The sequence below is a fragment of the Echeneis naucrates genome, chromosome 9 (genome assembly GCF_900963305.1).
Source record: "Echeneis naucrates chromosome 9, fEcheNa1.1, whole genome shotgun sequence".
Lineage (NCBI taxonomy): Eukaryota > Metazoa > Chordata > Actinopteri > Carangiformes > Echeneidae > Echeneis > Echeneis naucrates.
In genome coordinates this window covers 17,766,817-17,791,664 of record NC_042519.1, presented here as the reverse complement: position 1 = coordinate 17,791,664, position 24,848 = coordinate 17,766,817, and the positions used below count along the sequence as shown (strand labels likewise).

Here is a 24,848-nt window from a genome sequence, read left to right as displayed (position 1 = left end):
CAATTCCAAACACACAAACTTATTTCAAAGAATATATATAGACACTTCAAAAACTTGTGCCAAATAGCAATATCTCTTTTTACACCCTAAAAAAGTTCAGTGATATGAGTGGACCCCTCTGGAGATCCTGCAAGTATCTTAGACTGTAAGTGGGATCAAATCAATTAATTTAGGATGTTTTCATCCCTGACAGCAGACTTCAAAGGCTTTTGTGAACACTTAAGAAATCACCTGCTAATTACATTTAGCAGATGATTCTATCCAAAGCGATAAAGACAGGGATGAAGCTTCAATCCAACGGCAGTCCCTGATCTAAGTACTACATCTTTTTGATAAGCGCGAAGTGATCGGGTAAAGGAGTATTGGTTTGGCATGATAGGACGTTAGTGGTGTGATTAGTATCGAAAAGAGACAACATTGGAGGACTTCAGGACACTGTCACTGATTAGACAGTGTATGAATATTGAGTTTAGCTGATTTGTAATCAAGAAGAAATTGATGTTAGCTATATTGCAACTGGAAATAAAAAACTACCTGCTGCATGAATGGGTTTCTTTTAAAAGGTAAGACGTGTGTCTCTACCTGATCAACTCAGTTACCACAAGTAACTCATTCTAAACTAAAGTGGATCTGTGAACAGAATGCAGAAAAGACCTTTAGGCAATAATCCACCCCACCTTTCTGTCCCCATAAACCAGTCTCATGTGTCACCAGTGTTGGCAAACAGTTCAGAAAAGTCAATACTTGATGGAGGCTGATGCCCTGACGGGTCAAATATAGCTGAGGATACTTCACACTAAGACCGGCAGGAAAGTGTGGGAAGTTGACAGACTGGATTGATTGGTTACATTATGAGGGCCAAAAAAGTACCAAGTGTTGTCGGGCTTAAAGTAAACAGTTGCCATTCAAAATATCAACAAGACTAGTGGGTTTCTGTGACTCACTCATCCTGTGTTCAAGTACAACCAAGCCATGTTAATTAGCTTAACTAAGTTAAATGATTCAGATGGAGTCACAACAGAATCTGGTGAAGAACTTGTCTCTTTCTTGCCACTGCAGAAATCAGATCACTGAAGAGCAGCAGCACTGGTGGTCTAGGCTACAAAATGCAGATGTTTCTGTCTGTAGGCTTCCATTTTAGATATCCTTCAGAACATTAAATAGGTTTCTGCACTTGATGCATATGTGTGTGTGTGTGTGTGTGTGCGTGCCTGTGTCTGTGGGGGTTATTTTGTAAGTGAGCAGGAAAGTGAGGTTCCAGGTTTTTGAGATATGAGTGAGTACTGCACAGGGAATGTGAGCCATAACATCCTACTCCAAGAGGCTCCCTCTGTGAGGGAAGCTGCAGTTGTAGCGCATGGCCAACATAGCAGAAGAAAAGAGAGTTAGAAGAGACTGACTACCCTAGATGTGCCGTATTTTATCCATGCCTCGGTCAGCAATGATTAATTCTGTCCAAAGGGGAGGTGGTGATAAGACCTACTATTCCACGACTACTACATGACATTTCTAATGTCTTCTAACTATTACAACTTGTCTGTCGGTGCTGTCAGGAAAAACAAAAAACAAAAAACAAAAACTAGGCAAAGACTAGAATGATATATTTGTATGCATGTGGTTCAACATTGGCCCACTGCTGGTAGGCTACTCAGAAGTATTTTATCTTCTATCATGTCAATATACAGGTGCTAAACCTTCTCAGCATACTAAAAACAAGACTTATCTGAGCAAGCAACAATACATTTGATGCCTTAAATAAGGGGGAGGAAATATACATAATGTGTTTTGGAGCTCAAAAGCTGTTTCATGGACAATTTACAAAGAAGGATGAAAGCAAGAATATTGGAAGCAAATGTCCTGTCTTCTCTAAGCCAGTGAAACAAATGAACGAATTACAAAACGCTTAAAAGTCTTTCTGCATTAAAAAAACAAACATCATAGACCCACTGATGATGACCTATTGTCAGACATGTTAAATATTCAGTTAAATATAGTTTATTGTACTGCTGGTTGATAGTTGTTTGATAATAATACAGGTCTTAATAGTTGACTTAAAAAAATATAGGAATTTAGAACATTTAAAGGACATATTTTCCCTGAATGACCATTTAGCAGAACAATTCTGCAAACTTGAATACAGAAGCAGTTTCAATAACACAGGAGCAGCCCAGACTTCTTTCACCGTGGAACGTCATCCAGATCCTGAGGTGTTCCCAGGTGATCTATGAAATCCCTCTAGCCTGAATTTATACTGTGGCTCTCCTCTGAGCTGGATGTGCCAGCAAACCTCCAGAAAGAGGTGTCTGGGCATGCTATAAAGACCCCGAAACCAACTTCACTCAGCAGTGGTTTATCCAAGCACTGGATGTTCAATCTCCTTAATCTTGTCCCTGAAGGTGAGCCAAGATATCCTGCTGGAGAAATGCAATTCTTCCACCTCATTTCTGTAGTGACTATTCCACAATCAAGGTGGAATTTGCATTAATGCTCATGTATCTCCTCTTCAATAACTGGCTGAAGCCTCATTTCCAGTACTTTGGCTTTGGATTTCCACAAGAGGATAAGCAGTTTAATATCACAATAACTGAAGAACAGTGTCGCAACACTGAAAAGATGTGCCAACCAAGACAGCCCACAAACATTTAGAGCCTGTTGTCTTTTTGCATACTCCACAGAGCGTATGTTTGCAGAGTTCATGTGTTTCTTAACGTGTTCCTCCCACACTGCTTAGTAATATCCCCTGTTGCACTAAGCAGTCCTCCCCCTTGCTGAGAAGCCCCGATTCCTCTGTGAGTCTTCAGACAGTTTGCCCGAAGTTCGTAGAGGCCAACAAAAAGTCTTCATGAAATCCCCAAACTCCTAACATACTGAATCTTTTGCTTCTGCAACAACAAAATGCAAACTCCAGATTTTTCTCTACTGATTCAGAATGCCCGAGAGCAAATGAAGTCAGAAAAATCTTCAGCTTTAAAACATACCTCCATAATGGTATTCTCCAGCAGGTAAAGCACCTACCAAAGTGAAGGGCACCAAAAACTCTGGTTCAAATAATTAAAAACAAGAGGTGAGAGTCTCTGTGCGAGGGAATATTAGCCAAACAACTTTACAGTTGATTAATGATGGACATCGTTTACCATATCCTCAACATGGTTTTCATTATAGACAGCACTGACTGAATAACTCCACTCAGGTTCACATAGGCAGGGTATACTGCCAAATCAGCCCCTCCCCACGGATTTTCATTTATCAACCACCCAAGTCTTGAAGCCCAAACCTTTGTCCCGGAGATATAACCAACAGGCAGAGCCTTCCCATCAGAAACATGTTGAAGGGTTTGATGTATCTCAACCTAGTCAGGTTTGTAATTGGGGGGGGGGCAGGAGTTCAATTGGATTTTACCCTTGAAACCACCCATTTAGTTCTCTGGCAATCATAACAGGTCCAATGGCAGAACCATTAATGTCTGTGTTATATTGTGCTTTTTCTGATTGAGAGAGAGATGCTACGTGTAACAGTGTTAGTGGTGTTTAAGGCGGAATTGATAAGTAACAGCACTGTTAAGCAGGCTAGGTCACCTGGTTTGGCGTCCTTGCAGCAGGCTTGTCCTGGTGGTTGGCAAGGATAAGGAAAGGCAGTGTGCAGAGCTGTGGGTGCTGCAGGGCTGAGTGGAGCTCATTCCGTGCTGCCTCAAGGTCTTCATCTGACGATGCGCTGTCCAATACAAAAACTACACCCTGTGACCCCTGGTAGTAACGACTCCAGTATTTCTTGATGTTGTCAGCTCCTGTGGACAGATGTGATGACATTAAAGATGTCATAAGTCATTTTACTGTCAATAACTTCTATATGCTATGCACCATAAAATATAATTAATATAGTCATTTTTCAGCAGCTCCACAACTAATTGTTAAGACACACAAGTGATTTCCAGAGTTCTTAAAGTAAGAAAGTATTCAGATGGAGTCTGGTCTTATTTTCAAGGTTACCTTGAGCTGGAGTTCTTCGTGAACAACATATGGTTCCTTTTTTGTGTGCTGATTTGAAGGAGGAACGTCCACTCAATTATATAATTCACAGTAACTTGATTTGTTAGTTTAAGTAATTTGAGGAAGAGACCTAATTCATGCTCACAAAATGAGTGCTATCCTTTTTACTACCACCTCTGCCTGCATCCTCTATTAATCCATACTCTCTCTTTATGGCTGTGTAGGCAATGCTTTAGAAAACACTGACTGCATTAAAAACTCCCTTTTCATCTGCAGCATAAGAGCACCTACTCTGTATGAATGGTAGGTGCTGATGCCGCCCCACAACTACCTTGACCATAACCTTGTCACTTTCACCTGAAGCACAACATTACCAAGTGATTACTTCAGCTTAATGGGGCTAGTTCACTGGCCGGGCTATTTCCTGACAGGCTAATTTAATGAGAGTAAATTCCCACTGCAATTTTCACCAACCTGTTTTCTTTCAATTTGAAGACAATTTGCCTATCCAGAAGCTTAATGTTTTGTCTGTAAACTGGATAACTACAACACTCAGACCCTGGAAATCTGGCTTTTTTTTTTTTTTTTAAACAAACTTCTGCATTCTTTCTTTCTGAAATTAAAACGTTATTTACACCACTCTTCATAGAGTGCAAAAAATAAATAAAAACATCAGTGCCTCTTATGGTCAGGAATGACAGCTGCTGCTCTTCTATTCATTGTTGCTGACACACTCACTCAACACCACAAACCATGATATGCTAGTCATATCCTCCATGTTACTCATGTTCCTTTATGATTGTCACAAGATGTCCCAATGCTAATCTATTCATTGTAACACTTACCAGGGACATTAGACAGAAGTTGACCATAGTTGCTGATCCCTCTTATGAGGAAACCGCAAACTTTCAAATCAAGATATTATTTTGAGTATAGATATTGTAAAATAGTTCACAGTTTCTATGAAATATGATACCAACGATGAAAAGCACTCATTTTACTTTCTGGAATATGCTCGTCTTTTGCCACTAAATGTCCCCTCACAATCTCAATTTTGCCACAGTGTAGGATACTGCAATTTCATATTTATAATTTGATAACATTTTATTAACTCAGCTGACGCTGTCCTTTCCATAAGCATGTTTTCCATTCAATTGTTATAAATGTGCGTTTTATGCCCTCACCAAACTTGTGAATAGGCAACTACATGTCTTTGCTTTCAGAGGATGCACTTTCTCTGGTTAAAATTATCCTCCTCCGTCTGGTGAGGTTACTTCCTTTGCAATCTTGTGAACTGTTGTTTTGTTATTGTTGCTCATAGTAAGGTGACTGCCAAGAAGTGACGAACTGTGAGGCTGGCAAATGTTTAAAAATCACGAAGTACTCTGTGACATTTACCTCCTCCCCTCATGTTCTCCCTCCTTTCCTTCTTTCCTTCTTTCCTCCCCCACTCTTTCTAGTCACACCTCTCACTGGAGTGGAAAGCTATCAGACAAAGTGGCCCTTGAGAGATTAACTAGGAAGTTTCTCTCATCTTTGCCAGGAAATGGTGGAATGTCCATCACGTCTCATTGGCAACTTCTGCCATCTATTGGTCTAAAAGGAGGATTTCCAAAAACGACGTCATCATTCTGGAAGAAGCTGACAACGCAACCACATATCATTATCAATCAAATAAATGCACCGTGAATAAGACCTCATTCTTTGCTTGATTTCTCTTTTTTCCGTTTAATTTTTCAGCTCTTAAATACTTATGTATAAACTCTCTCCAATGGTTGTATTTAAAAGTTAAATATTGACTACAGAGTCCAAACAAATTTAGTTATAGCCAAAAGAAAACAGTGCAGCACTTCAGGTAAAAATAGCATGGAAGTGATAGTTATATCTCATATCTAATATGACTCTTAAGCTCAGGTATCACATAGTGAAGTCCACTATTCTACCAGTGTTTCTGGGTGGATATACATGTAAGTAGAAAATTGTATTCTTTCAAGATTTGCAGTTGCATATCTTTATTATATCTTTACTGCCTCTAACTTGAGTTATAACTCTTACTGTTCAGGCTGTCGGTATGCCTTTCATGCTATGATTTCTGCATTTCTTAAAATGGTATCAAGGTTGGCGCCGTGAATGGCTGCCTCAGTGCTGCGCTCTCTAGCACTGTGTGTTTTTTGCCTTTTCAAAATTTCTTAATTTTTAGACTAGAGAGACAAAAACTTCTGGCAAATAATTCCTTGTATGCGTTCACGTAGTTGGCGAGCAAAGCTGATTGTGATATTTGCCTTTGAAAGTAACTTTCTTGGGGATCATACTGATAGAAATCAGATTTGAAGAAACCACCTTCAACTTGCCACCTTTGATCTTTCTCTCTCTCTCTCTCTCCCTCAACTGAGCAAGATGCTTTTAACAATCTGTCTCAGTTGAAGTGGAAATAAATAGCGTAATTACTTCAATGCACTGTACATATTATATGAACATTTACCATTTATGCGTGGTGAGGTTTGGGAGACATGAACCTTAATTATTCTATTATGTACATGTGCTATACATGTGCTCTGTAGACATTTGACGATTCATCACATATGCACAGCCAAGCTGTAGACTGCAGACTACACACAACACCAGGGTCGTCCTCATTACTGATGCAACCAGCTCTTCGGGGTTTGAGAACTGTATATTTTAGATATGATAAAATAGTCCTCTAGTTTCAGGAGTGATTTAGTTTTGTGTTTGTTTGTTTGTTTTTTTAAATCACTGTCATGTTCTTTTTCACTATGATTTATAGCTTTTGGACTGTTTGAAAAATTTTTTAAATATAAAACCAATTTTTGAACAATTTATCAGACTTAGTTCATTCAACAGGAAACCACTCAATAGCTTAGTTAAAAGTGAAACCAATCATAAGCTGCCAAACCAGTTTTAGGTTTGTACAAAAATTGTCAAATTATACAATTTGCAGGCCTCAACTCACAACTAATAAAATTTTATGTGCTTATGTGATGTGATAACATATATTTAGGGAAGGTTTGATTGCGTTGAGAAATTGAAGGTTTACAGAGACAGCATTTGAGACATGACGTTATGTTGTAAAAATATGGAGAACAGTTTTTTTTTTTTTTTTTTTGAGACTCTGTGAAAGTCATGGTACTGATAATGCAGGTAGAGAAGGGGATGGGAAAAGAACACACCTGCTTGTTACAAACACAAAAGTGACAATAACGTTCCTCAGATCAGGTAACTCCTGTTTCACCAGAGTGCGGCTCAGAGTTCCTAAACCAAATTAGAAGCAAATGACTCTAAAACAGAATTGAACAACTTCAAGCCGATGCAGAAGCAGACTTATGTTTGTTCAGATATACTTTTCATATGTTGACTGCTATTTATCTATCTATTATTAATTTATCAGAAAATGTAAAGGTTTACAATGGTATTTCAAAAATGAGCCAACAGAGTAGAAACCCATTTCCCTATTATTTCTGTTTGGTCTAGGCTACTGTGGAGGTTTGTTCTGTTTGTTGGGTTTTGATTCAGGTGTGTTTCAGCCACTCATTTCTGCCTCCTATCACTAACACATTTGCCAAAATTCATTCATTCACTCACTCATCTTCTATCCCTTGTCCATTTCCAGGTCGCAGGGGGTGCTGGAGCCAATCCCAGCTCACATTGGGCAAAGGCAGGGTACACCCTGTACAGGTCACCAATCCATTGCAGGGCCAACACACTGAGACAAAGAACCACTCACACTCAGGCCTACGGACTATTTAGAGTCACCAATTAAACCAAGCACAATGTCTTTGGACAGTGGGAGGAAACCCACAAGGACAAACTCCACAGAAAGGTCCCAGGCCCAGGAACCGAACCTGCGACCTTCTTGTTGTGAGTCAACAACTAACCAGTATGTTCCCCATGCTGCCCCTTACCAAAATTCACCTTGAACAAAACACATGCATGTTGCTAATCAGATCTTTTTTCACCCCTAGAAGTTGAAACACTGAAACCAAACCTCTTTGAAGTCGTCCTAACGAAAAACAGACTGTGTTTTTTCCCTGAACAAAACAGCTACAATACTGTGATGGGAGGGAGCACTGGGACTAGTGAGGGAGGCCTCAAGTAATAAAGTTTGCTTATGTCATTGAGGAATGAGCTAGGGCTGGAGCTGGAGCTGGAGTGAGGTGGAAAACACTTCAGCTGTTGATACACCCATCCACCTGCAATTTCAGCAGTGTTTCCACGTAAGCAGTCCCCGTGTGAGGCTTTATACATCAGGTCCTCTTAGTTGTGGATGTAATCGACAAAGCTGGTTTAGAGAAATGCAGCATCCTGAATCGTGGAGTAAACAAATTGTGTTATTGCACGTAAATAATTTGGCTGTATACGATACCTAGACCTCTCTTCTCCATTAATTTTCATCATGAGTCGCTGTAACTGCCACAGCTGTTTATAGTTACAGACAAGTAATGTGTGAGGCTAAACATGTAATAATTTATGTTTATATGTTCTTTCTACAAATAAGGATAATCTTCAAAATTGGGACACTGAAGGGAACATCTTTGGCAGATTTGTGCACACTGGATTATAGAGAAGAACTGGAAACCCTGGTGTTTAAAATAAATATTTCATGTGTAGACAAAGTTAAGGAACAAAAGCAACGAGTGATGATTATTAGGACCCCTTTTGGATCAGCTGTCATTGCGTGGCATGGCTATACACTGTGAAATAGCCCGTCTAGACTTGACGTCATGCCACTGTTGAGACACATTCACACACTCATACACACTTCATAGATTCTTCCCTGCCCCCCAGAGGTGCCCTTCCCACCTAATCCCCATACCTGGCACCAGCTGAGTAAAAACTACTTAATGGATTTAAGATCATTGAAATTTTCAATGTCAACAAAATGAAGAGCTTTTATTACACCTTATTCAATGAACACTCATTTTACAATGGATTGTGCTGCAGTCTAACTACAAATGCAGCTGTGTCTTTTTACTTACATTTAAAAGGTGCCACTCTCTGAGTATTTATTTAATTGCTGATTACATTGGTGCCATACAGGTGACAAAGCTGCACTCTGCTATTTTGACACGAGCAGAAAATGATCATTCTCAACACTCTTTGACACTACCTTTTATCTCATCTCTACACCAAAGCAGACATATTCATTTTTTTCCCCTCAGAAAAGACAGGTTGCAAATCAATAAGCAAAGAAAGCTTGAGAGAGGGAGTGTGGCTGAAAGCAAGGAAAAAGGGAGACAAAGACAATACAACTATAAGCTAAATCTAGAATCAATAGAATGAAGACAGTATGGGAAGCAGAAAGGACGGAACAAAGAGAGACAGAAACCAGAGCTGAGGATGAGAAAAAGAACAAATGAAAACAAGATGGTAGGGACCTCAATGACAAATGCATGAGTGAGACACCCATATAGCCGAGTCTGAATCATTACAGACATCATACATCAGGGTTGCCTGCACATAAGATGCTTTGTGCCCCTGGTTTAAAGGACAGCTTGCACTTACAGCAATCTGTCCCAGTGCACTTAAGGCAGGGAGAGTTAAAAATGTATTACCCTGCTTAGCAACAATACAAGTTGCAGCTGTGAGTCAACTATCCTTACATGGGTTCATAGTCAGCAACATTTTAATGACTGAGAACTGGCTCCAAAGCCACCTCCAAGTGCCATGCAAGGGTCACTTTTTGTGCCTAATAATGTTCTTCACAACCTCCAGCACTTTGGGTCACCATCATAAAACTTACTTTACATTTCATACTGTAAAGGGAGATTATCTCATTGACATTCAATGGGCGTTCCGATGGGAGAGGAAGGAAACACATGGGAAGTGCTTCACTTCTTTACACTGAACACGCTTCTTCCCTTGCCTTAGTCAAGGCTGAGTGAAAAGAACAAGCCACAAAGGTATTGTGTAAAACAAGTTTTTTGGGGTCAAGAATACTGATGTCTGTGCGTCACATCTTGTATCATTTATCTGCATCGTTGATGCAGTGCAAAATAACAAAACTAAGCCAGCCATGTTTGCTCATTTGAAAGCCTTTGGGAAAATGGGAGAAAAAAAAGTAGTGACAGAAATGAGAAGTGTTGAGAAAGGTACAAACTGTGCAGAAAGAGGCCACTTTAATGCAAAAATGCAACTGACCAATGGAACATTATGCAAGCACTCCAACTCTCCTGACTCTACATTTACGTCATTTACATTTGGAGCAAGACGTGCACGCCTTCATTCTGCTAAACAAATGGGCAGCATGTCAATTCTCACCAGACAGAACCTGAATTTGATACTGTGATTCACATAAAAAGTAGTCACTGGAGGCGTCAAAACATCATGTGCTTGTTTTCAGCCCCTTCAACACATCCACAACGGATGGCACCATAAATTGTTCAAATTCTTGTGCTTTGTGTATTTACAAGAAAATAAGCAGGGTAGTAAGGTTCTAGGCACCAGGGCAAGGAGAATATGAGAACAGATTTCATCATCCTTTGCTGTGGTGGCAGCCAATACTAACTTCTCTAAATCAAATGTGTCATCCATGGGACCAGTGTTTTTCCAACCACAATAATGTCCCATCAGACTGGCTTTGACCAAATCCAGAAAAACTTCTTTTGAAAACCCCCTAATGCACTCTGCCCAAATTTGGTAGCACCCTCGTTGGTGGTCTCCTGGTGCCTCTTTGTGTGTGTGTGTGTGTGTGTGTGTGTGTGTTAGAGAGAGTGTGTTCAAGAGAGATTGCTACAAAGTGTGTGTTTGGGGAGAGACAGAGAGAATGTTTTTCATCTTTTCAGGAGGCTAGGTTAGGGGAACCTTCAAAATATGCACTGCACCTGTCATGTGCCCATAGTGTGTAAAAAAAACAACATAAATTATTTCACCTTTAAACACAATACATTTCCTTTTGTGACTAAGTTGCTTATAGGAGAAGGGATAGCACTGAACTATCCCTTTCTAAAGGCCACCCTTTGCATCTGGTGTGTTTACAAATCTGCACTTCTGTGCTTATTAAACAGCTTCCTCGAGTGCTGTACATTTCCATTTCCAGGAATAACTGGCTGCAGATTGTACAGACATTTCAGAAAGAAGGTAAAAACAAACATGCTTTCGTATCCTTAGTGTACAGGGACTTGCATAAACACTTAATGTTGATGTCAGAAGCAGGAACTATATTAAAGATGTGCAGTGCAAATCTGAAAATCCGTATAATGGAAATTTTGGATTAAGAAACTGCTTCATTATCAGATCTCCACAAGTTAGTGTGTTCACTAATGGGGTGCAAATAAATTCTCTCTTGGAGCTTTCAAATCTAGACTAAAAAAGTAGCTTTACATTATATAGACCGTGTAGATTAAAAAAAGGGTTCAAACCAACCTCACATGAAAAACATTCAGCAAATGAACTTGTTAACATCAGGGCTGGTCCATGGCTTGGCCATTTTATTAAAACAAAACAAAACAAAAAAAATAAAAAATCTAACTAAACAAACGCTTAACTAAGGCTGGACATGTATTTCTTACCTCCCAGTTCTTTTACATTCAAGATGGCATTTGGAAATGGCACTGCTTTGATGCTGAAACCTGAGAGGAGAAAAATGACAATTCATCATTTAAGTGACATGCAGAAATTTTGTGTGCGTCTATGTGTGGACGGCACATGGTGTGAGAGAGAGTCAACTTCTAGGAATGTTGGCTCATTTGCTTTTTTTTGTGAGCCAATTATTTTAAAATATCAGATTTAAAAATGCACTTTTTCATTTCAGTGCCCAGGATATTCAGTGAACCTTCTGCAATCTACCAGCTGATGAACACACAGGACTCTCAACAAACTTGTGTTGTTGAGGGAAAAAAAAAAACAAAACACTCTGTGTGGTCCAAGTTAGCAAAACAGAAAAACAAAAAAAGCTAAACAGAAAAGTGTTTTGTTCTACTTAGGGGTTAGAAGAGGACTGAACTAATGACTAAAGTACTACCACGCATTATGTGGTCTGTTTCTGTGGTTGTATACATTGGAAAATAGTAAAGAAACCAGCTCAAGTAAGAGATTTAATGTTTCTCAAATTATGTGCAATTGTCTGGGGAGTTCCTTTCCTGGTAACATTAAAAAACAGAAGAGATTGGCTACACAACTGATTATAATTTTCCGAACATTTGCATTACTGTAAAAAGGTTTTAAATACATGACAACAGTGCAAAATCATAAAGAAAGAGGTGGAAGGGGACCACAGGAGAGTTCCCCCTCATTGTTCTTCGTGAGCTTCCCTCTGTAGATCTTGGCAGATGCAGACAGTGCTGACAGCTAAATCTTATTTCATAAAGTTCACTAAACTCTCTGCTAAGATAAATAGTCAACATACTTTATCCATTGAAGCCTACTCAGCAGCATGTAGACAGGTGTTCCTTACCTTGAACCACTGCTTGCCACAGACACATACACTATACACAATTATTTTATCTTTAGTTTTTACTGGTGAAAGTGCACAATATCTAAACCTAAAATGGGATTTCTGCAACAGCTCAAAGCTGACTGCTGACAAAGCCAGGGGGAGGAAAGAAGAATGTCAGTCTCCTCGAGGGATTGCATTGCGTATATGGAAAGCTTTGACTACCAGGAGAATGATGTACTAACGCTCAAGCCTCCTCTTCTGGACATACTTAACACCAGCTTCCCACTTGACTAGAAGAGAGAAGGTAAGTATTGGCTAGTAAGATACAGCAGTGTGTCTGGCATGAGCACTGGGACTTAGAAAGACAGTCTGAAGACACGTTTCCCCCTGTTGGCCAGCAATAATACCTGATGACTGTCTTCCTGCATTGCTGATCTGGAGAACAAGTTGTTCTTGAAACATGAAAGCATTTTAGAAGCTTGGAAAGCTTGCAAGAACAAATGTGAAGAAAGACATGTATATATGTGGAGGGTGTGCTTTTATGAAAGAATACACATTTATGTTGTCCAAAAAAAAAAAAAAAAAAAGAGCGATATGCAGTGCACAAGTACCTGTTGTAGGAACGATGCCGTCGCTGCCCTCACTACAGAGGCGTGAGAGCAGGCTGGTCTTTCCAGCGCCTGTCAGGCCAATACACACCACATCATACTCTGGTCTTGGTGGCGGTGGTCCTTTACAGCACAGTGCCCGGAAACACTAAAAATAAAGAAGAAAGTTAATTAATAGGTAAGGAAAACAAATGCACCTGGGAAGGACAGGGTAGAGATTGACGGTTTCATTTTGGAATAAAAAACTGCCACCCTTGAGAATGAATACTTTTGATATTGTATTGTGTCTTTCAAATGCTGCAGAAAGATTCCCATGGGCATTATAACTGTCAGTAAATGACGACGCATTAAACTACATGTCAGAAACAGGTCTGGTTCATGACACACTGGCAGAGGAACAAAATGTTTAACCGTGTTAAAAAATAATGAGCAATGACAGGATAAAACCACAATACGTTTGACTTGTATCACTTGATGCAATCATGTCACAAAGAGTAAAAGTCTACATTAAAAAATATGTGAAAGGAAACAGGAGTGTTAAATGCATCTAAGCACTGGCGCAACATGTTTTTGTCTGCAGTGTCTGTGTGTGTGGACCCTGTCTGATTGGGCCCTTATGGCGGCCAGAGGCAGACCTGTCACTCCATGAATCACGGCCTGGGACTGAGGGCCTGCTGTGAGACATTAAGGGGCAAATGCAGTGTGAACCGTGAATGAGATCTTTAAACTTGTGTGGAGAGATCAGTATCCAAAACTAAAAAGAGATCTCTTTTATTAGCAAGACAGGAACCAGTCTGGACAAGGCAGGGCAGACACAGACACACACTCTTTCCCATCCACAATATCACATTTCAGGTGGAAGAACATCAACACAAGATTGCTTACTGCTCATGTCAGGGGACAACCCTGTTCAACACACCACTATTCTGTTCAATCAGACTCTGACAGGAAGGAAAACAGATACAGTGTACATGAACGGCTGCACTTCTGTGTCCACATGCTCCAGGTGTGGTTCAGCATGCCATTAGAAAGATATTTCAGCAGGCAGGAGGAAATATAAAGAAATTAGAGAATAAACTAATGATGTCTAAACAAATAAATAAATAAATAAATAAATAAATAAATAAAAAATAGCTGTGTTTCTCGATATCTGCTGTGATATTAAAGATGAACAAGCCTCTTCCTCACACAAGTTCCTGCTCCAAGACACAATCAGTGTTTCTTTCATATTGGAGGGGAACCAGAGAGCAAAAAGTGTTTTCGACTCAATTCTTCCGCAAACCCCCCGACATAAGTGACCACCAGGGTCAGCTTTCAGAGCCGTGCCAAAACAGAGCTGCTGTTTGATGGAGATGTGGGGAATCTGCTTCAACAGAACCAGACGTTGGCTGAGCAACCCGACCCCCCCGACTCCTTGGTGAACTCACCAGTCTGCTCAAACAGGAAACATTCTCCTCTTCCAGAAAAACGGTAAGATCAGAAACACACGCGTGTCATTGGGGAACACATGTAAAAACTTGGTTTGATGAGGTCATTCTATTCTCTTTCGTGCCCCTCCACCCCCACCTACCTTCCCCTGAAGCAACATGTAAAAAATTGTGTATGAGGTGATTGTCTGCCCCTCAGCTGTCAATCCTCCAAACTCTCAGAAGAGAGGTGGAAGAATTGGAGCGTCTATGAAGTGGCTAGGATTCGGATTATCGTTATTTATTCAACCACATGAAATTACAACTCAATGAAGTTCATAGAAGTAAGAAGACAACAAAGGCTACTGGGAATGTGGGGGCAGAGAGTCATGACAACACCCACCACTTCTCCCTACATGTACAGTGTAGATTTCAAAACATTTACCAGAGGAGCATCTAGGGCCTGACCCTGGTGTCACCATATACACACTGGCCCCTCTGAGAGAGAAAGATGGAAGCTCCCACCTCTGGCCCTCTTTGACAGCACAAGATTGACGAGGAGCGTTTGGTCAAAAGGCTCACAGGAGAAAAATAAATATGCCCAAAGGCCTTTTCTTACCTCGAGACATGCCCCTCCTTGTCAATGACACACTCAATAACCTGAGAGTCGGTGGGTTGCATCACTGAACCTGAGAGCTCAAATAAGAGCTCAAATTCTTGATGATTACCTCCATAAATCTCCAACACAAACACCTGAGATCACACTGGAAATTAAGCATGGACTGTTAACACTTCTGCAAACTATTTTGAGTGATTTGCAGTACATTCACAAAATGTGAAGTTCTCTAATATTACATAGATATTATATTTGAGATTAAATTGTCTCTCAGAGAAGCATGTGCCATGGTGGCTTAGCAGGTTTACATCCTTGTTTTTTAAGGCTACCATCAATATACTACTATGAAGCCATGTGCACTAATAAGGGCCAATCTTGAAGAAAACAAATAAAACCTTGCCACTGCAAGCCAAAACACTCTCGATAAAAGTCTGCCATTGCTAGACTTTATCGATTGGTTGCCTCTTATAGGATTGGACATGTTTTAATTGTGCTTCACTTAAAGACCTGTCGAGACATTACCTCACTGTTGTTGCAAAAGCTGATTAGCTAGGCTTTATGTAAATGAGAAATGCTGCCGAATATAAATATCACTGAAGACTTCGCCAGGCTGCATTTTTTCAGATTAAACGTCTCCTTAAAAGATGCATGATAGAAAGAAGGAAAAAACAATCCCCAACCCAGCTTCCAATTTTAAAAAAGATGTCAAGAAATTAAATGGTGACATAACTGGGCCTCCTGGCAGCAGACCAGGGCTGGAGCACTCAAGAACAGAAGTTGGAAACACCATTGCTGCTCTACGAGTGGATGCATATAGATAGATAAGAGCAGCTGCTGAATTTAAACACATTGAGATTTTTTGTAAAAGAAGAAGGAGCCTATGGTAAGACATGTTAATGGTATGAAACGTGAGTAAAATAAAGTATTTTCTGCAGTTCCTTCTGCTTTCTTACAAACAGTTCTCATAGATGGGCCATCACAAACACCACCAAGGAGACTGCTGACCTACGGTGACTGTCAGCTGACTAGCATACTGATAAAACATCATGTAGTCATGGTTATTACAGTGCATATATGGAAAAAGATCATGGCAGGGTTCAGTGACTACAAACTGAGGGGTTCAGCTAGAGTTGAAACATTCAGAGGAAAAGTGTTTTGTCAGTGAGTCATGACCCATGGTGTTGCAAATTCACCTGACGTAGTTGGACAGAACAGGAGCCAGGCTCTTTTTAGAAAGCCACTTTGTATTTTTAGAGGTAATAAATGTGGGTTAGAGGGAGCTGCTACCACTGCAGTAGACTAGTTCATGTTTCACTCGTACTCTCTGGCTACCGTCAAGGCACTACAGGACAGGGAAATGGGTAGTAGCATGATAGCATGCTCCAAAATGAGGCAGCCCAACAAGCTTCCAGTTTCCATGGACAGGTTTTCTGCTTGCTTCAGTTGTGAAATAATGTCCAAATATTAGGGTCCTGAAAGGATACATGCAGCCCATGGCCTACAAATATCCTCATTCTGGGTGTTTTGATATTTGCTGCCTAATTGGAAAGAATGATAGGCTGCTTGTAAAATGCATTTAAATCTCTTGCTTAGAAAAATACCTAAATCCTAAAAATAACAAGACATCAGTACTGTTTCCCACAGCCTAAAAATCAAAACAGGTGTGCAGCGTCAACTAACACTGCTGCTGGAATACTCATTACAACCACATAATTAATCCTTTGCCTTGCCCAGAACACGTTAGCAGTCTTTCAGGAACATTAGAATCATCATATAGTGTTGCATTTATCCAGATGTTTGGCTGACATTATCCATACAATACATTAATCTAATTAATAGACACTTTTATTCAAAGCAACTTGAAAGTGAATGACATCACATCAAACATAATAGATTCCACATTTGCACACTTATTCAAACAACTTCTTCTGGTAAACAAGTTTGCACAACATTATGCAGACATAGAGTAAGATAGTCCTCACAATGCATACTTCAGTGGGTTAGGTATTGGAAATGTGTTTCCAAAAAAAATAAAAATGTCAGGCTGCACTATAGTGAAATATGTTAACATGGGTGAGTAAGTCACATGAATTTTCCATCTGAACTTATGGAAGCTCTATAAAAAAAATTATGAAATAGTTTGAATAGCTGGAAGAAGACAACAAAATACAGTGTATATGTCAAAAGGGAAAAATACGGGGGGGGGGGGAATCAATGCAAAATTGAGAACATAGTAGGGTTGGGCAATGTGGCTGAAAAACCAAATCTCTTTTTTCATGCCAAACTCAAAATATGATTTTAAAACATAATTCTCTCTTTTAAAATCAAAATATAATGAGAAAAAAATTATTCAATGATTCATTTCCTTTTATTTTGTTTTCATTTTCCCTTATCCCCCTTGGGTTAAAGGGTCAAAGTGTCAAACATTTTTCTTTCTTATTTTGCATTTTCTCACAAATCGTGATTGAGTCTGGTGCCATTTTGTCCAAGTGGGGTTGCTGCATGTAGCTGTCAAAGATGGCAAACCTGACTGCGCTTCAGCGCAAAATAGTTCTTAGCAACTGCACTTGTGTAAATCACATTGGGTAACGACAAGCTCAGCCCACACTGAACTACGGAAGCCCAAAATGATTTTCATTCAAAACAAATCATCTTAAACTACAATTTCAAATTGAACGATTAAATTGATTATTGGCCCAGCCGTAGACATAGTTTCAGTCACAATTTAATGATTCACCTTTATCATCAGCATCATTATTTCCAAAGGAAGCAGACAGGCACATAGTGCATACACATTAATTGTAAGATGTTTAGCAGGTGGAAATCATAACTACCAGACCTGGATGGCCAGGATGTAGATGTGGACATGTCAATTCATAAGTACACTGTTAAGTCTCAGCAAATCATGGTTGCACAATGTGCGCTTAGGATAAAAGCCAATGCAATGGGTGGTGGCCTTACCTGTGGTGCCACACACTTCACCTTGAAAGGTGGAATGCACATCAACTGTTTGCACTCAGCTCAGTGATGGTGCTAATGAGTGTTATAATACCTATTAAATACTGCAGTATCACATTTAACTCCAGGCATTTCCATTACTTAGGCAGACCAATAAGCAAGTTATGACTTCCGTCTTGGCTGCCAATGTACACATGCTGAGTATTTTGATTTCCTGACAACAGTGGAGTTAGCAAAGGAAAGAGGAGGAGAAAAAGGAAAGGACATCTGAGACATGTGTCTCTTAGAGTCACAGCCACCATAGTCAGACACAGGAGACGAACAGGCAAGCAGGCCGTTTATATTTTTCCAGACCAAGTGTCGGGACAACACTTGTGTGCAGGGCTCACGCCTGACCTTTGGAAATGACAGTACTTTATATGGGCGTCCCGACAGAGGAGCAGCGCTAACAGATATGTGTGTAATACACACCAGCCACAGTCATAACACAGGCCTGCAAAATCAGGGGTAAGTGGAGGGCGAGAGCAGAGAAGGGCATGTAGGAAGGCAGTCAGTCAGGGACACAAGGAAGGACAGAGAGGCGCATGGGAGGTGCAGGGGGGGGTGTGCAGGCAAAGGGGGGGCACATTCATTCATCCTCATTCATCTTCTCCCCCCTTCAGTTGTTGTTGTTATTTGCCGCTTTGAAGCTGGATGGGGGGAGCACGGTGGGACACAGTGTGGTTCAGTACAGTGAGGGAAGGGGGTGTGTGGGGCACACTGCATGCCATTCTCGTTAAGGGGTGAGAGAGACATGCTAGACACACAAAGCTGCTCACTGGACCCTTCCCATGCTTAGCTGTTACTGCACCAACCACAGACAGCTTCAGGCCTGGGTCTCCCACTACACCTCACTAAACCGCCCACCACACTTAATTCTGCTTCACAGCATAACACATATTTCAGATTGAGCTATTTGGTTACTCAAGTTCTCCTGATGTTTTGAGAACACCTCCTCCACCCGCCCTGTAACCACTGCCACCATTTGCCTCTCATGACAGCACATTTTCTTCCCTGAGGGTGCAGGTGAGATGATACTGGAGGCGTGATGCCTGTCACTATAGGCATGATTGACTGGCTTCTTAAAATCTAAACTGAAAGATAAAACAAACAAAAATATAGAGTTAGCAGTGGGCTCTGTGATTGTAGCTGTGGGTGATGAAATACAAGATTTACTGCACTTCAAAAATGATGGCCAACTAAAGACACTAAACAGGTGCCATTCATTACCCCCGCATCAAAAATAGATCCCTGTGCAAACACAAACAGAGGCACCCACACACACAGAACAGTACACTGGAACATTTGGAGGATACGCGTTACTCCCATTTCTTGTCTTGACAAAGCACATCCCGTTGTGTGGAATGTTTTTGATGCAGTGACTGATGAATATGTTTGCTGTTAACTTCAACAGCTTAAAACACGATATCACACAGGCCTACTGGACTGGAATGACAGACATACAGCAATAATGAGATGACCCTGTCTGCACCAACTCAAGATCCCGTCTGGTGAAGTAGACCGTGTCTTACTTAAGTCGACAAAACAACCCACAACCCATTATGCCTCCATGTCTGTGTGTAGGGGAGGCCCTGTTTTAAAGCTGATTTGCTTGTCACTGTTTTGCAGGCACATCATCCCCTTATTCTGAAGCAACATCCATACTCTTTCTCTCTCTCTGTTTCTGTCTGTCTCTCTCTCTCTCTCCGTCCTATCACCCCCGCTACCCAATTCATTCATCCCACTTCTGTCTGTCTGGCCCTTGTTTCAGAGCTGGAACACTATTGCCCTGACGCTAAGGTGTCTGGACAAGGAGACAAGCTGGAACACACACACACACACACACACACACACACACACACACACACACACACACACACACACACACACACACACACACAAAACAACACACATATCCACAGAGTGAAGTTAGAGCGCCCCCCAGCTTTCTGCTGGAACATATTGCATATATTTCACTGCATAGTGTGATGCAATGCATGGCTGTATCTTATTACTGTAACTAACTTCACATCTTCTAATCTGAACCAAACACAATAAGTCAAACAGCTGCAAAACAGTAAAATTTTACCATTTTACATTTCCAGTCTCCCATGTTATTTATTTATTTATTTATTTACTGTGAATAATCAATAAATGAAACAAGACTGAGGAAGGAGGAAGTCTATTCCTAAAACACAAAACATTCCCACAGGAATCAGTTTAGGTCATAGCAACAGAAAAACAGGTAAGTGTCATCTGCTTTCCAGAAAAAGGGGTGCAAAGTGGAGTTTCACTTGACTGAATAAACTGATGTGACCAGCCAGCCATCTGGAGAATTAAGTCCACTTTTAAAGATAGGTCTGGACTATGGGACAGGATTGTTGAACAGCAGACTGGAGCCTCCCTCTGCTTCTCCGTCTTTTCCCCTTGTCAGTAAGCAGTTCCAGTGCTGGCCTTCTGCTATCTGGCCTGATGTGGTAGCTTGTGACCTGCGTGTTTGAGGAGGAGGCCAGATCAAAGGCAGAGAGACAGCCTTGGAAAAACATTTGGGCTGAGAATGGACGGGATATCTGTCAGGAAGTCTTTCCCACTGGGCTCACTAGTACTAGGGCCCAAGGATTGGGTTACCACCCAAAAACGCCAACATGAAAGAGAGGGCGACGCTAATCCACATACATAAGGCTCTCTGTCTGTACTTGTACTGCGCCACAACAGCCAATAATGTATTCCTGCTTCCGCTCAGCTCTTCACTCTTTAAACTCTACAGCAACCCAAAACTACACCCCCCAAGCTTCTTTGCACTACCACCTCACCCTCCTCCCCAACCCTTCAGCCAAAAACACTCAAGCTTCATCACAGAGGATTAACAGGAAACCCTGACACAACCCATTGTTAAGGACGCAGAGGGGGCTTGGGTGGTTTTGCCACTGGAGTTGTGATGCTTTTAGAGAAGGAGACTGGTGGACTAGGTGGCCTCAGTCTTCGTAATCACCTCCCTGACGAACAAACACAACCACTTCCACAACGCCTCCTCCCAGTTGCATAGACGAGGCTTGGTGGTGGGCAAGAGCTGTTCAGTGGCAATGACCAGGGTCTAAGAAAAGAAGGATGGAGAGAAAAAGAGGCTGGGGCAGGGGAGGGTGCATTTGTAGCAGTGAGTTGGATAAAGGGAGTGCTCAGGATCCGGATGGCATATATGTGTATGTGTGTGGCAGTGGGGGTGGTGGGTGGGTGTCAGTGCTGTAAATCTTGATGTCACTGACAGGAAGACTGTTGCGGACCATTACCATAAATCTGACAAACGCTAATTTGATGGGAGGCTGTATCTGTCTGGTCAGGGACCAGTCTAGACGGTCCTATTGAGGGGTCCTACAGCGTAGCCCTGTTTGCCTCCAACACCATCTGGATGTGGCAGTAAGTGCCCGCTGCTATGGTTCTCATAAACACACATACAGACACACAAACACTAAGTGCACCACTCCAAAAGCCCTTGGAAAAGCTTTGACCTTTTTCTCCTATACAATACCGTGAATTTCTTTTTCTTTAAACGGGGTGACAGTATATTCCTATATTTTAAGAAAATCCTGCAATTACAGGTTACTCACAATGTCTCAAGATGGTTTGTTCAACATTCACATAAAACTATTCTTAGAGGTTATGTTAATCGTTAAAATATAGAGCAGGATATATCTGTATAAGTAAAAAGAGTGCCGAGTACCATGTAGATCTGAACTAGAAATTATTTGACAACAGATTGAAAATGCAAGACTAAAAAGCACTGAATGGATGTCTAAGGCTATTTAACACTTCCCATGATTATAGCAGTGCAACCATAATTTAGCAGAGTTAATACATTTTCTTTATTGATATCTCTGACATGCCTATGTTGGTCTGTTCTACCTCCTGTATCAACATGGCTGTGAGAGTAGTTCTCAGAGCAGATTAAAAAAATGTGCATTGCAAAATGACAGAGGAAATTAATCCCACTTTTTGTAAATGGCCCCACTAACTGAAAATATTACTGCCACCAGAGCCACCAATGAAAAGTCCTCATCTGGAACTAGAAGAGTCGCAGCCACAAAGTTGGCTTAGGTTTAGATACACAAATTATCTAAACCTCTTGGTTTAAGCAGTTGCATGAAGGCTTTTACTGCCACATTTACAGTAAATATGTTTTGTTTAGGGCAGCGCGGCGGCTTAGTGGTTAGCACTGTTGCCCCACAACAAGAAGGTTGTAGGTTCGGTTCCTGGGCCTGGGAACCTTCTTTGGAGAGTTTGCATGTTCTCCCCGTGCCTGCGTTGGTTTCCACCAGTTACTCCGGTTTCCTCCTCCTTGACTGGTGACTCTAAATTGTCCTTAGTGTGTGAGTGGTGGTTCATCTTTGTTTGTCAGCTCTGTGATGGACTGGCAACCTGTCCATGCTGTACCTCGCACTCGCCCAATGTGAGCTGGGATTGGCTCCAGAACCCCGGAAACGGACAAGTGGTAGAAGATGAATGAATGAATGTCCTGTTTAATGAGTTTCACCTCACATTGCAAAAATAATTTTAAAATGACAAGAAGTGTCAGGTCAAAGCAAACATTCTGCATGTACACTGAACTGCATATGATTTTCACCAATTACCTCAATTTCATCTTAATTGTTTAGTCCCATTTGGATTAACGCTTTAAAGCTTGTACAAAGAATTCCGTTTGTTTTCATCCAACATGGCTATTGTCCAGACTTCAACATGCAGCTGCATTTATGTCTGACAAGACAGCATTTTCTTTATTTTTCATTGTTTCATCGCATACAAGCCCCCCCCACCCGCCAAAAAAAGTACACTCATCATAGAACAATCTCAGTCTTTTACTGGTGTTACAGTACTTTTATTGGAAAAAACATGTTTCCCCTCTCAACAAAGGGCATAAGAGTTCACCTGAGGAGAACATGGGACAGATCCAGAAGCAGATTCAGCCAACACCTCATGGGCTCCATGTTTGTCCTTTTCAGAGGGGCCAGGAGCGGGCCACACTACAGGCTGGGGTTGAACAGTGTTTCCCTACAATTTATCATGTACACTTTGTTTCTTACAAATCCACATCAACAAAGTTCATAACCTCAACTGTGCTTATACCACCCACCAAACAGATGCTATTACATTGAAATTTCAACAGCCCGGCAGAGAGAAAATGAAGTGAAAGACATTTGAATATATCACGATATGTTTTCAAAGTATGAAATTTGTCACACTGAGGGAGCTCATTAATATGATCAGTACAAAATGGAATGGGTTTGATGGTTATGATATTGATATGAGAAATACAATCCAAGCACCAAGTCCACTAGACATGTTGATAGGACTTTTTTCCCCAGCACATTTATCTGTCTGGTGTCTACCTCGGAGCTGCTGTGTGTTTCATGACATTTACTGGAAAAGTACATTAAGTTGAGAATGAGAGGGCCGGCATTAAGGGGCCCACCCACAGAACTGTTTTCGCGTTACCCCGTTTTTGTAAAAGAAAGCCAGAGGCTGAGGTGGTGGCAAGGCAGCTGCATTCACAGACAGAAGACACCTTTGCTCCATGGGACAACCGGAGGGTAGATAAGGGGGCCACAGAATTGAGGGGTTGAAGGGGTACCACTGGGTGCCATTACGGTATATAAATCTTGTAATTGGGAAGGGTGATTAGCCTGGCTGCATTAGCATACTGCGGCGGCAAAAACTTTGGTTTCCTGGGCACAGTGTAGGGCAAAAAGATGTTTTTCCGCACCCATATAGAGGATCAAAGCTTGAGGGGCCCCCTTTTGAAGGCCCTGAAACCAGTGTGCAAGAACCAAGGGGGGTGGGGGGCGCCCCATCTCATAGACATAAAAAGGGTAGATGGACGGGGAGGGCACTTGTCCCACTTACATCAGTTATAGCACATATTCATAAAGCAACTATCTATCGACGACAAACTTAATTTTTTAATAAAAACAAATCATAGGGCCCCAAGTCTTCTTGAAACAAGTGTGGGAAAGCTTATGGACATTGTCCTTACATGTGAAAGAAACTTCCCCATCAACAATTTCTAGGCCCCTTTGAGTCAAAAAAAAAAAAAAAAACTGATGGGGACCAACCAAACAATAAATCTGTTTTTATACACTGAGCAGTACCCAAGAATTAGGTTGATGAGTGGGGGTGGAGTGTGTTGGAAAAGCCTTTTCAATGCAAAGAAATTCTCATAGGATATGGGAAATGTGATTCTTTACTAAGTGAACATTACATCATATCATAGAAATAAGGCTGGGCCACATAGATCATTCCTAACATCCCCAATGACCCCGTTGAACACGTGAACGTGCTGAATAAGAGGGAGGAGTAGAAAAAAAAAAAAAAAAAAAAACTTATTGTGACAGTCTATGACAAACTACAGAAAGAAAAAGAGCGAGAACTCCTCTGTTCTCCAAAACCTGAACAGAGCTGGTAGATAGGCCTCTGGGGGCTTTTAAGACCAACAAAATGGAAAAACCATTAATAGGAATGATCTACTAACAGTGACGCCAAGAGGAGGACAGAGGGACATTTTCAGGAAGAGATGTGTCATGACCCTTGGGTATTGATAGACATTACAGGAGCACCAAATGGTTTCAACAGTGTACGAAGAACTTAGTCATAATGCATTAAAGACGGCTGATTCTGGAGGAGCGACAACTACAGCGCTGTGATGTTTTACAACTTATTATAGCAGATGGCTTTTGTCTCCTGATTGTAAGTTCTCTTCATGTCTTAAATGCTTTCCTCAAAAAACTGACTCTTCTTTGACTATTCTTTGTTTATTGTGCATAGCCTTCCCATAATATTATACAGGTGACTCAG

The 24,848-nt window shown here is 41.1% G+C and overlaps 1 protein-coding gene across 3 annotated transcripts in view; it reads right to left on the bottom strand.

Moving 5' to 3' along the window:
- The window catches only part of LOC115048813 (ADP-ribosylation factor-like protein 15), an 86,380-nt gene that overhangs the window by 39,664 nt on the left and 21,868 nt on the right, over positions 1-24,848 (bottom strand). For all 3 annotated transcript variants that reach the window (XM_029510587.1, XM_029510586.1, XM_029510585.1), the window contains exons 2-4: positions 12,990-13,134; positions 11,513-11,572; positions 3,576-3,784 (exon numbers count right to left, since the gene is read on the bottom strand). In XM_029510587.1, coding sequence (XP_029366447.1) covers positions 3,576-3,784; positions 11,513-11,572; positions 12,990-13,134 — 414 coding nt within the window. The remainder of the gene's footprint in view (positions 1-3,575; positions 3,785-11,512; positions 11,573-12,989; positions 13,135-24,848) is intronic.